The 13266-nt window shown below is 43.9% G+C and overlaps 1 protein-coding gene across 2 annotated transcripts in view; it reads right to left on the reverse strand.

Moving 5' to 3' along the window:
* Window positions 1-961: 961 nt before the first annotated feature.
* Window positions 962-13266, reverse strand: part of GZF2 (GDNF inducible zinc finger protein 2) — a 39590-nt gene continuing 27285 nt past the window's right edge. For both annotated transcript variants that reach the window (XM_006278821.4, XM_019491023.2), the window contains 5 exons: window positions 9803-10741; window positions 6525-6619; window positions 5052-5219; window positions 3211-3368; window positions 962-1887 (listed from right to left, as the gene is read on the reverse strand). In XM_006278821.4, coding sequence (XP_006278883.2) covers window positions 1642-1887; window positions 3211-3368; window positions 5052-5219; window positions 6525-6619; window positions 9803-10741 — 1606 coding nt within the window. In that variant the 3' untranslated portion in view covers window positions 962-1641. The remainder of the gene's footprint in view (window positions 1888-3210; window positions 3369-5051; window positions 5220-6524; window positions 6620-9802; window positions 10742-13266) is intronic.

A 13266-nucleotide genomic window follows, 5' to 3' on the forward strand; every position in this document is an offset into this window, starting at 1 on the left:
TTATAGATGAGAAAACTTGGAGGCAGCAATCTACTCATCAAAACTATACACTAATTTGATTAAAATTCCTATGGCTTAATTTTTTCCAGAGACCTTAGCATTTTATTTGTTGGAAGTCATGCTGACTTCAGTTGAAGCAGCAAGTTATCAGCACTTCTACAAATCAGAATTCAGTGTCTTAAGTCTCCCATCAGGAAGAACAGAGTTCATGACCACCTGTAAAAGCACAGGTAAAAAACCTGCCTTACTTTAAATGGGAACTCCATGGAAGAGACAGGAAAATAATCCAGCATGACAAGCAACTGCCTGAATAACAAGACTTTTTTTCTTTCTATAATCATCTCTTTCATACACTACAAGTCTTCCAACTTCTACATCAAATGAGACAGCACATTAGAAACAACTTAACAAAAATACACTCTAATTCATTCCCTAATTGACTACTTACATAACCCATGATTTCAGCATCTAAAGAAAAATAGCCTGACTTTTCCCAAGAGGTGCTGAGCACTTCCTACCCCCACTTAACTGCAGTTGAAATCCTGGGCTCTCAGTGTCCTGATTTATTGGGTACAATTTTATTTAGAAAGCATTCTTTAGGAAACACTAGCTATTTCATCCAAGGCGACCATCCTGCTATTGTTGGGAGACTGGACCTTTCATATTGTGTAGATTATTACATCTGATCAGGGAAATACAGCTCTAGCGGTTCTAAATTTGGTGTATAAAAATCTTATAAATCATAACAAGTATATGGAGGGGAATTTTTTTTGAATAATAAAAAGAATGTAATCTTAAGGCAAGATTTCAAGATATGCTTAGCACCTACAACTATAAAAGTCACTGAGAATTGTGAATCAAGTTTTCAGAAGACTAACTGACCTACTATCCAGGTAAAAGATCATTCCCTTTAATTCAGGGTTGTGAAATCAAAATTTGAATTAGCAAACTGAGCCAATAATTCACAAGTTCTTCTTATTTATTATCCAAATGGACCTGTGTGCTTACCCCTCACTTTTTAAAAACAAGCATTTTAGAATTTTACTTTAAGCACACAAGGAAATTATGCCTAGAAGACAAATGCAAAAATCACAGACTCAAGACAGAATGAAATGAATAAAGCTGTGAAGCAGCGTACATATACCACAGGCTTTTTTCAATCATTAAACAGCTGTGTCCCAGTTGGTTTATAATATTTCACAGCAAATATTTTAACGATTCTGCATTTATCAAGAAAGCTAAAATTCTACGATAAAATACATACAAATCAAATAGCTCCAGCATCGATGATCATTTTATATGAGGTGTTCTAATCATAGTATCTTTATTATAAAGGCATACAACAGTTTATAGAACACTATGTATGTATATGTGTGTATACACATACATACACACACATACATATGTATATTTTCATAAATGAGCATTTTACTGGGTGATATATTCAAGATTTTAAAAAATAAAACTGTATACAGTTCTAAAACCTAAAGGGTATAAAGACTACTGTTAAGAATATGAATCCTTCTCTGACTACAATGTATTATATGACCTGTAAAAAGAAGAGACCATATCTTCCATAGTTTAAAAAAATGGAGCAGCTACATTGTATGAAGACATTTTACAGTTTTCTGGTTACAGTAATTACAAGTATAAATTGGAATGATCAGCTTCTTGAGTGTTGTTAATGCTAGATGGCATATGTTCAGCTTTCTTCATGCTATTGATTTCTGGTTTGTAAAGTGTACCTTGGTCAACTGACCAGACTTCTGGTGCTGACTCTTCCCCCCTGCGGACCTCTGATAAGGTTTCTATTTTGGACCAATTATGGTCTTTTTTGCTAGTAAGATCTATTAAGAAACTCCTCCAGTGGGCATTCCGGTCATGAACCTAAGAAGAAAAAACAAAACACTGTGGCTGAAAGGAAAAATTTCTGAACAGTCATGTAAAACACCTGAGGATTTACTTGATGAAACAAAAACAAATTCAAATGTGATTATAGTTTATTTTGATACTCCAATGCTGCAATGGCAACTACTGATCAAGCATTAGCTGGGCTTCAAAACAATGAATCTGTTTTACCCAGACTCTAGTGGTCTGGGCCCCTTGCCAGGATATGATGTTAGCAGAATGCAGGTGAATGCTAGACCTAAAAATGGACACTTGAGAAAAATCTGATTCTCTCGCAAAGAGAATACTGCAAAAACACAAATGTCATCCCTAGAGCTCTTGTTCAGTAGTCTAATTTATCACTTTGAGCTTCATATACTATCAAACACTCTGACAATATGCTGGGACCTCCAAGATGCTGGGAAGCACCATGCTATTTCCTATATCTGCAGTGTAAGGGTTCACCCACTTTCCAGGGCAACTGTGATTAAACAGATTACATATACTGGAATTGTCCTTTATAACACACTAACAAGGAAACACAAGAGCTCTCGCAAGTGCTTTCTTTCCTTTAAGTTCAATGTTTGCTTTTAAAGTAACCAACATCATTTAAAAATCACTGGTTTGATTGTCAGTACTGGGAACTGGTTTGTTGTATAGCATTTGTTGCTTGGCACTTCTCTTCCTTAAACTATCACTTCAGAAATACACGTTAAAAACCTGATGGTTGGAGAAAACAATTATGCTGGCAAAGCCAACCCTAGGGGTGTGCGGGGCCTGGGGCATATCAGCCTGCATGGGGCCTGTGCAGAGTGGGCGGTGGTGAGCAGCCAGAGTGCAAAGCCGGCATGTGGTAGCTGTGCAGAGTGGTGGTGCCCTCGGGGCCTGTACAACACTATCCATGGGACCCCCCAAAGTGCAGGGCCCAGGGTGGTTGCCCCGATTTGCACCCCACCAGGGACAGCTCTGTATGCTGCTTTAAATTATCCAGGCTGACCGTATGTCTCACTGACACAATATAATTGTTTTGTCCATTTGCTCTATACTTGTGTAGGTGAAGCTAAATTGCTGTCACTGTGAATCTGTTTCATTCAGCTTCCTTCTGCATATAGGAGTAGATAGACAAAACAGTTATATCAGTTTAGCTAGCACATACTCCATAGTAATAAGTCCACCTACCTTTTAAAATAGTCTATTTTTACATATCCAAGCTAAAAAATGATTTCAGTTGTAGAACTGTATTCCCTCAAGCCCTCTTTAACTTCTAATTAAACCTCAGAACCACACTTCTCTTGCTGCAAAGGTAGCAAAGCAGCAACATACCGATACGTGTCTCCTCAAGGTGGACATGTCTGTAAAGGTTCTCTCGCAAGCTCTACATTTGTATGGTTTTTCTCCAGTGTGAATCCGCTGGTGGCGCCTGAGAGCTCCTTGCTGAGTAAATGTTTTTCCACACTGTTCACAGAAATAGGGACGAGTCTCTGAAAACAAATGAAAAATCACAAACTTTGAAGACCAGTTCTTTCAGCTGTGATCCTTACGGACACAAAAGCACATGCTTAACTTTATTCATGTACTGGTAAGTGGTGCCAAGGGATGACTGCAGAACCCAGATATTTCACAGGTTTCAGTTCCTAACCCCCTGCAAAGATGAAGGTTTGGAAGTATCCAGCAGTATAAAGAGTTGTGTGTGTGACATATGAAACTGCTGAGGTGCTACAGCTGGTTGCTCTGGCTTTTATTTTAGAGGTACCACTTCATCTGGGCAGCATAAAAGATGAGTTCCAGCCAAGTGGAGAGGTAGTACTTTTTGAACTGAATGCCACAAAAATGGCTGAGCAGTTTGTCCTTAATTTAGTAACCTACTGTGAATTAAGCAGGATGCAAATCACTTGGATATGAATCTTAGTTCTACTATGTTCATGTGAACAAAGCCAGACTCAAGCATGTACCTGCAGGCAGGTGCCTAGGACAGTAGTTCCCTCAATTTAGTGGTGAACTTTTCTAGGCTCAGTGGTTGTGAAGAAAAGTTTGAAAATATGACCCAAGTGTAACTGATGCAGTGCTCTCTGTCTGAGTCTGCAAAGGGAATAGGAAATTTTATATTCAAGGAAGTAGCTACTTGCCTGAACGTGCCTGATCAGCACGAGCTGGTCTTCTTTAATTTATCCTCCCCACCACTGCCAGGGAGCCAGTGGTGTAGGGAGGTCAAGCAGCTTGCTCCATGCTTGCATCTGCCTCCTGGCCACCTCTGCCTCCCTGCAGCCTCCCCTTTCCCCTTCTACCTCTGCTCCCACTCCTCAGCCTCTGTTCCCTGCTCCTCGCACCTTACCTTTGTTCTGCACTGGCAGGCTCCATCCCTGTTCTAGCTTGGGGCACTGATCACAGCCCGTCTGGCCCTGTAGCAGCCACGTAGCAGCCATGTGGACTGCATGCTGCTGCTACAGGGCTGGGCTGGACCCTGCTACAGGGCTGGGCTGTTCAGTCCCCCAAGCTAGAATGGGGACAGATTCTGCCAATGTGGAGCAAGGATAATGGGGGGTGGGGGCGAGAGGGGTGGAGGGGGCAGGTCGCGAACACCGGCTGCAGAGGAGAGATGGCAAGGTGCAGAGGCAGCAAGGAGAGCTGCAGATAAGGCCCTGAGGCACAGTAGCCCCTGGCCCCCACCATCACCCTCGTATTCAATTCTAAGACGAGGGGCTTTTTTCCCTATGGGGGAAAGCTATCTTAGAATCAAGTAAATACAGTACTGTCCCTGCCCCAGTGATGCCCATGGAGAAGTGGCATTTGGACACATGCCTAGGGCTGCCAGCTAATTTAAACAGGCTTTGCAAGTTAGCCAGCTGAAGAGCAGGTGCATGAGTGTTTGTTGGAGCAGAATCTTTTACAGGGAAGTCCCAAACAGTGCATCAAATTCACTTCTGATACATTTGGTTTAAAGCATTTCTCTTCTGTACATTGAATTCAACAGACAACTCCAGTGTGTTTGCTATTTCTAAAATACTGAGAGTGGATTCTCTCTCTGCATCACTCTTTTCCCTATTTTTAGATGACTTAGCAATTGCTGAATAAAGTTTAACAGCCCGCTGGCATATTACTTCTGATCCCAGCTTCCACCAATATTTGCTCGTCCTGCAAAAGCCATGGCTTTTTTGCTACGTTACCTGCATGGACATTAACGTGTTGGGCTAACGAGGCTCTCAATCCAAATGTCTTCCCACAAACATTGCACTTGTATGGCTTGGCTCCCATATGGCATCGCTTGTGGCACTTCAAGTATTCATTGGTGGCAAAATGTTTCCCACATACATCACACTTAAACTGACGCTCTCCTAGAAAAAGGCAAAGGCATTCTGAATTCTCTTCATACTGACATCTGTAACCTGTCTGGGTCCTGATAGACGTTAAATATATGGCACAACTGACATGTTAATTGCACCATAGAGAGTAATGGTGCTACACATTAAAGCCAATTCATGGCAAGATAATGTAGCAAATGAGCCACAAAGATGTTCTGCATTGTATTTTTGTAGCTTGTTTCTATCCTGGCTTAAAATGAATGTGTAGCATGTTGAGGCTGTCCCGTCAGGTCTGGACATCGAGATGATTGCTGATCCAGTATAGGGCAGCTCTAGATCCTGGACCTGGGAGTCCCCCCCCCCCCCCAATCTTTGGAGGCAGATGGAGGTAGGGGTGTTGTGAGCCCAACATTGAAGACTGACTTCTCGATGTCAGGGTTACAGCACTCCAGATCTTTAAAATGTGGCGTTCAGTTTTTAAGTTCCTGGGGCACCCAGGAAAGGGACAGCTGGTGAGCCAGGAGCACTTAGCTACTTGTGCTCCATATTGTGGACCCAGTGCATGTGGAATTAAAAAAACAAAAAAGGAAAGGATGCGAGGCATGCCAGGTTGTGCAGTTTTGGAGATCTGGCATAAAATTCATCAAATCCCAATTGCACAAGTAAATTAACATCTTCCACAGACCTTTCAGGCCAAGTCTCAGGGTCCACAGTTTTCCTGCTGCTGACTTCAACACAACTGATCCTTCCCTTATCTTGGATTATCTTAATACTTTGGCTCCCCTCTTTTCTCTGCGCTGACATGGGGAAGCACTCACTGCCAGTACAGGGAAGGTACCTGCTACTTCTCTCTGCATGTGCTGCTGCCTCTTCTCCCTGCACCAGCATGGAGAAGGCAACAGCTGCCGAAACCTCCCATCACCCAATGCCTCTGAAGCCCCATGTTGGCAAGCTGGATCAAAAGGCTCCTGGGGCTAAATCTGGCCTGTGGGCCATAGGTTGCCAACCCTTGCTCTATATCATGACCTTATCCCTTCACTTTCCCTTAGTTGTTATTTCTATGCAGACAAATTCTGCATCCACTTCTATCCCCACCTCCTATTTTGCTGTTTTGCACCCCAGACCTGCCTTTCTAATACCTGTTTATTCAGGTACTTCTATGGTTCTCATTGTCTAAGCCTCCCCTATGAGTTACAGAAACTATGGTGCTCTTTCTGCCCCACTCCCTCCCACTGTCATGATTTGCAGCCAAGAGTTTCAGTTGATTTCTATGTGGGTTGATGGTACAGGGAAATGCAACTCCCTTTATAAGCCTGGTCTGTAGGATTTAATGCCTACCTGTATGCGTCCTCTTGTGGCTATTTAGTTTGCCTTTATCAACAAAACAAGCTCCACAGTCTTCACATACGTATGGCTTTTCTCCTGTATGGGACCTATATGCAGCAAACACACACACATTCACACACAATTATTGAGAAAACATTTATACAGTGGGGTTTTGAAACACCATTTCATCTGAAATTCAGTGCCTGTGCTTTGCATATTATGCACAGTTTACTTCAATTTTTTTTCGTGGATGTGACAGCATAAGTGAGTTCAGCTCAGCAAAGAAATGTTTTCATGCACACACATTACAGGAAAGGTACAGGAAGATCCAGACAGATTCTCTCAAATTTGGGTTGCAATGAATGACCTATCTGATGCTTGGATTTTCCTGCAAAAAGAACACAGCGGAAGTGAGAAAGTGCTTGGCGGGGGCAGTGATTTGTATCCAGAAATTAAGGCTCTCAGCTAAGTAGGTCAGCATAACTCCACTGACCTGAAGGAGCTCTGTTGAGTCATGCCAGCTAGAGATCTGACTCTTCTACTAGCTTCAAGGAAGCCAAGATATGTAAAGAATTCCTCTGGCTGTTTCTTTTTCTTCCCTCCCAGTTCCTTCAATAGCAGAACTAGCTGAAAAAACTTTACGGCCAAAAGGAACAGCAACCTGTTCAAATGATTATACATACTGTTCAGTTCTGGTTGCTGGACAGACCAAGGGCTGAAGTCCATACCCTACTCCTCATGATAATCCCAAGACTGGTAAACTCTGCGGGTGTCTATATGTATACGCTTGATCCAGTCCATCAGGAAATGGATAAAGCCAAAGTTATATTAAATCAAAGGGCATCTTGCCCATTCCAGCAGGGTGAACAAGGATAGAGAAGAAAGAATACTAGTTAGTGCAGGTGATCATTCATACAGCTCATATACGTTTACATACAAATACTACTGCTGCAGAGTCACCATATTTTTGGTCCTCATCCCCTGAAGTCTGACAGGTACTCTAGGCCAGGCCCCTAGGTGATATAAACTTGGAAAAGTTCTGTAAGCTAGCAGAGCTGTGGACATCAATGCTATAGATGATGTGGCCTGTTGAGTTCAGTCACAATACTGACCCTTCAAAAATTCCACTTCAGTATTATGAGAAAGGCAAGGATTTGTGTGTATGATTATCTTTTATTTAACCAACTGCATAGTTGAGATAGACTTAGACAAGATTTCAAATGTGAAGCAGTCTTCATTGGAGACTTGATGCTGTTTGTGGGATGTGCAGTTTGGGAATGAAAAGATTTGATGAAGTATGCATCGCATTTGAATGCTTGTTTAAGTCTATCCCAAACATGCAGTTGGGATCACCCACATAAGTCCCTGCCTCTCACGTAATTCCTGGAACATCATGGTTACTACATCACTCCATCACTACTAAAACACTTTAATATTAGTGATCTTGGTTCCTATTAACAGTGCTACTCCTCCTCTGCTTAGACCTAGAAAGAGTACCATCTTCCTTTCCTTTGAAGGCTATCACTCATGGTTCAAACAGTGAAAGATGGATTGTATTTAAAAAGAAAAATTGGTGGAGGGAACATAGAAGTGTCTTCAGTCCTCCATCTTGCGGCAGATCCCTCAAGGCTGCTGCTATGTACCTTGGGCCTCATTCTCAGCTGCTTTTGTCAGCTGAGGGTCTGGTCTGTGGTCCTTAATTCAGGACAACATTCCCATATTTAAAAGGGAGAGGACAGGAAGAAAAGTCACGCAAGCTGGGCTTCAAAAAATGTTATGTTGAGGATCTGGGTTTAAACTGGCTAAGACATTAGCTATTCAGACATCTGGGCCATCAGTCCCCAGGATGAAAATATTTCCCTAGTTTCAAAACAGAATACCCCATTTTCTAGCATGCTTAGCTGACTCTGGGCTCCAGTTTGAGCTGGGCATGCTGGAGATTGGGCGTGTGTTAGTATGGAAAATCCAGGGTGGGCCAGAGACGAGAAGAGGGGGGAGTGAAATGGTCTCATTTTAAATAACAGTCCTGGGTGTCCCAGTGAAAATGAGACCAATGCATTTATTTGACCAAACTGATGTGGCACACAAGACATGTGTTTTACAGCACTGTCATGGCAAATGTGGGACATATGGTCACTTATGGACATATGTCCATATGTGTGGACATATGTCCACATATGGACATATGTCCATATGTCCAATCATGTGCAGTATGGGGATGTCAGTCAAAATGTTGCAGCTCAAGAAGAAGCTGCTATGCAAAACAACCCCCTAGCTTTGCTGGCATTGCTTCTGATTGAGGGTCAGATCTTAATCTGGTATCCATCAAAATAGAGCTAATGCACTTCCTATCTAAATATCTCAGAGATTTGTCACTGTAGAACCTGACCACCATATACTTTTTTGTATGTACTTATCCTCACAGAGACCCCTGCATGGAAGGGAAGAGCTATTTGTCCTCAGTCTATAGGGTCACAGAGTCACTACATGACTTGCCCAAGGCCATGCAGGAAGCCTGTAGCAAGGCAGGTCTCTGAAGTCCTAGACAAATGTCTCAACCAGTATGGCCATCTTCTCTATGCTCTTTATATCAGATGAGACTCTGCCCCTTAATCTTACTGTAATTTGTATTTCAAACATTTTCTTTCACATCAGTGTATGGGTAAGCCTTAGTTCTTCCCAAGAATGACTTAATGACCTAGAAACATACCAGAAACTTTTCATTAAACAAAATAACTAACCCTTGAGACTGATCAATAGTTGAGACCAGGGCTATCCAGTTGGTGGCCCACAAGTGGTTAGCATATGGCCCACGGACCCCTCAGCCATCTCTCCCTACGCTGAGTGGCAGGGAAGGGTCGGGTGAGGGGGAAAGAGGGAGTTGGAACATGCCACTGGCACTGCCTGTGCAAGAGGGAGCTATGTGCCACCCATGCCATGTGCCGCTTGTGCTGGCCTCATGGGGCAGGCTGCACAGCAGGGAAGAAGGTTCCAGGGGGCCAGGTGCCAGCGGTGCTACCCATATGGTGATAGTGGTGGTGGATCCTGGGGGCCCACCTCTGCAGCATATGGCCAGTGTGGTGTGTGGCCCCAGGGCCACATACTGACACCACATGCAGTCCTCAGCCACAATGGAATTGGACAATCCAGTCCAGATGATTATGCTAAATTCCAGCCTTCCTATTGGGTGACTAGTGCAGAGTACTGATAGGGAGTGGGAGGGGAATGGGAAGGCATGCTGTAGAAGGCTAAGCATGCAGAATAAGGGGAAAATGTTTCTGGAGGCTGACCTGGTATGGATTTTAAGCTGGGAGGGCTGAGCAAACTTGTTATGACAAACGCTGCATTCGTATGGTTTCTCCCCTGTGTGTGTCCGCATGTGAAACATCAGCGCTGTTCGTGAGCTCAAGATCTTCCCGCAGACAGAACAGAGAGGGCGCTTGACTCTGCCTTCATGTTTCCGCATGTAATGTGTCCTCACATCTCTTTTTCTTTTAAAGGTAGCATCGCAGAGGGTGCAAGCAAACTGCCTTTCTTCAGTGTGGACACAGGCTCTGTGCTCTTTCCAGCTGTTGTAGCTAGCAAATGACTTGCTACAGATATCGCACTGATAGACTTTGCCAGGCAAGGATTGATGGACTTCTTTGCAGTGATCCACATATTTTTTCCGAGAAACAAACTGCTCAGCACATTTATCACATGTTATAACATAGGCAGACTTCTTTCCTACCCTGCCTTTTTTAGCCTTCTTTATTTTCAAGTCTTCATCTGAATCATTCTCTTCACCTTCATTACTATTAGAGTAGTCGTCGTCGTCATCATCATCATCAACACCACCATCATCATTACAGACATACTCATTATCTTTACTGTCCTCTAGTTCAGAACAACCTGCGTCTTCTCCCTTCACACTTGTTTCTTCTTCATCTTCATCATCATCTTCATTTCCTTCTTCCCCATTTGCTTCATCTTCCCCATATTTGTCTATCTTTTCTTTCCCTTCATTGCTGCAGTCTACTTCTGCATTATAGGAGCTGCCAGGTTCTTCTTCAGTGCCCATAGCTGCTTTGCTCCCAGCACCTTTTTGCAATCCAGTAACCGACTCCCCATGCCAAGTTTCTTCATTAACATCCATTGCACAGTCTGTTGCTTCTGGTCTAACTGTAGGTGGAACGACCGTCCAGTAGATTGGTGTATGCTTCCTGTCTTGCCCAGACTCATGTATTTTCCTGTTAAAAACATAACACAACTATAACAGAATTCAAACACTCAAATTTCTACATGAACATGTGAAGGAAAAGTATTTACTCTTATCCTTTTTAATGGTTCTTTATGTTATTTAACAATCTGGTAGAACATTTTGAGTGCAAGGCAGCAAAGAAACACTGCATCAGGGTGAGACCATGAAAACTATTTACTGTCTTACACCTGTAAAAGTGTAACTTAAAATCAATGGGTTTCTCTGACTGCAATGCTAATGATGAAATTTACACTGAGAGACTGGCAGAGAAAAGACTCTGGACAGAAATTTAAGATAAAAAGATCATTAAGATGACACTCGCACTAAAGCATACATGTACATCATCTGATTACATTATTGTCTTGCATATCACACAACCCTAAATAAGCTACAAACCTTGTTTTTGAGAAGGCAGAATGAAGAAAAAGGGTTTTTTTGTAGAGTTATGGCTACAAAGAGCAGGGACAGAGCCTAATCTTCAGTTCAATCACTCTCCCGTTCCTCCTTAGGAAAAAGTTACAGTTCTAAACCTTTCACAGCTGAACTGTTGCCAGCTCTTGGCAGTTCAGCCAAAAGCTGAAACTGTAGCTGCTGCTGAAGACTAGATTCCAGAAGCAGTTCTGGGATTTTGAAAGAGTAGGGCTGTGAAATAGAAGGAAGACCAGGAATAGCTAACAGCCAAATTGCCAAAGAAAGGATAGTTTGATTACCAGAACATCAAGAATGTTAAGAGAGGGAGTGGGTCATTAACATCTGCTGAGCAAAGAGATTAGCAGGAATTCAGGTAGATTATAACTAGCCATGAAGTCAACTAACTCTCTCAGGCCTGCATGAATAGAAATACCACTGGTCCTGCAGGGCAGTTGTTTTTAAACTTGAGGTGGAACAGGAATAAAAAAGGAGTGTGACTGTACCACTGTACCCCCAGACCTGCCCCAGGTGGACTCCCTCTGCCACTCCTTCCATGCAGCTGGTAGAGGAGAAGAAAAAGAAGCATCAGTCATTTTACAGCACCTCCATGCTTCTATTCAGGGCAGTTTCCCTGATTAAGACATGTACTCCAATTTTGGAAGGCTATTTTTTGGGGAAACTGTGCATGTGTGGTACGCAAATAAATATGGTAATATCATGAGTCAGACTGTAAATACAGTAGGGCTGTGTGAAGCTTCGGGTGGTGATTCGATTCGGAGGAGATTCGGCCTGATTCGGTGGCCGAATCTCCTAATCTGAATAGAATCAGGGAACCAATTTAAAGGTCCGAATTGATTCAAAGCTCTCTGAATCTTCGGCAAAGATTCAGAGGGCTTTGATGATTCAGGCAGCCCCCAGTGGCTGCAGCAGGGAGCTGCAGCCACTCCAACCTGGTAAGTACTAGGGGCAGGGGAGGAGGTGTGGGGGAGGGGGGAGAAAACCATGGGGAGACCCCTGCCAGCCCCACTGCTCCCCCAGACCCCCGCCCACTCCCCCAACCCCCCATGGCTGTCCCTGCCCACCCTAGCATAGTACTTTAAAAAAAAGCTCCAGTATTCACCGGGTGCTGCCTGGCGGGGGGCGATCCCCACTGCCCCACGCTACATGGGGGGCTCTGCATGAGCCCCCTTGACCCCTACCCCATTCCCCCGGCTGCCCCGCCTGCCGGGGCTCTGGCCCTCTAAGAAAAAAAAAAAAGCCGAGAAAAGCTCTGGGACTCTCTGCTCCTGGTGCAGCCTTGGGGCTTTGGAGGCTCCTGCAGAGCTCCCCACTGATATGAGCGGTGAGTCCCGGGGTTTCTTTAGGTTTTTTTTTTTTCTTAAAGGGCTGAGCTGACCCATACCAGGCACCCATGAGGGAGGGGGTGGGAGGGGGGGAGGGTTCCAGGGCTCATGCAGAGCCCCCAACGCAGCGTGGGGCAGTGCGGGGCAGCAGGGATCGCCCCCCGCCTGGCAGCACCCGGTGAGCTGGGGTTTTTTTCCCCCCAAGTGCTGGGAGCCTGAGTGGCCTGGGCTGGGAGAGGGGCGGGGGATGGGCCTGGCCTTGCCGAATCGAACTGGGACAGCAATTCAAATCACCGAATCGAATCACTGTCCCCTGAATCAGCCGAATCTGAATCCAAAATGAATACTAGCCGCTTTGCACAGGCCTAAAATACAGTCTAGCAAATGTGGTTTTGCAAATAAAACTTAAGATACAGCAAAAGGGCTTTGAGTTATTAAATCAATAAATATCAAATAGCACACTTTTATGCATCTACTGTGTTTGAACCCTAGTACCTCCTTAAACAAGCGTATTACAGGCAATCCTCAACTTACAATGTTTTGAGTTACAACATTTCACTGTTACGTTTATAAATTGACACCCTATTTCAACCTTATGACCTCAGTTTCGAATTTATAACACTTGATCTGATGTGATGCCACGCCAGCGAACAAGTTCGCTGTGTCGCTCGCCTACCTGGAGAACATCTGTCCAAACTTCCTTGGACACTTCCTTTAAGAAAGCAGACAAGACTCCAGAAAAACCTGCAGCCAAGACTCC

Source organism: Alligator mississippiensis, chromosome 1, assembly GCF_030867095.1.
Source record: "Alligator mississippiensis isolate rAllMis1 chromosome 1, rAllMis1, whole genome shotgun sequence".
Taxonomy (NCBI): Eukaryota; Metazoa; Chordata; order Crocodylia; family Alligatoridae; genus Alligator; species Alligator mississippiensis.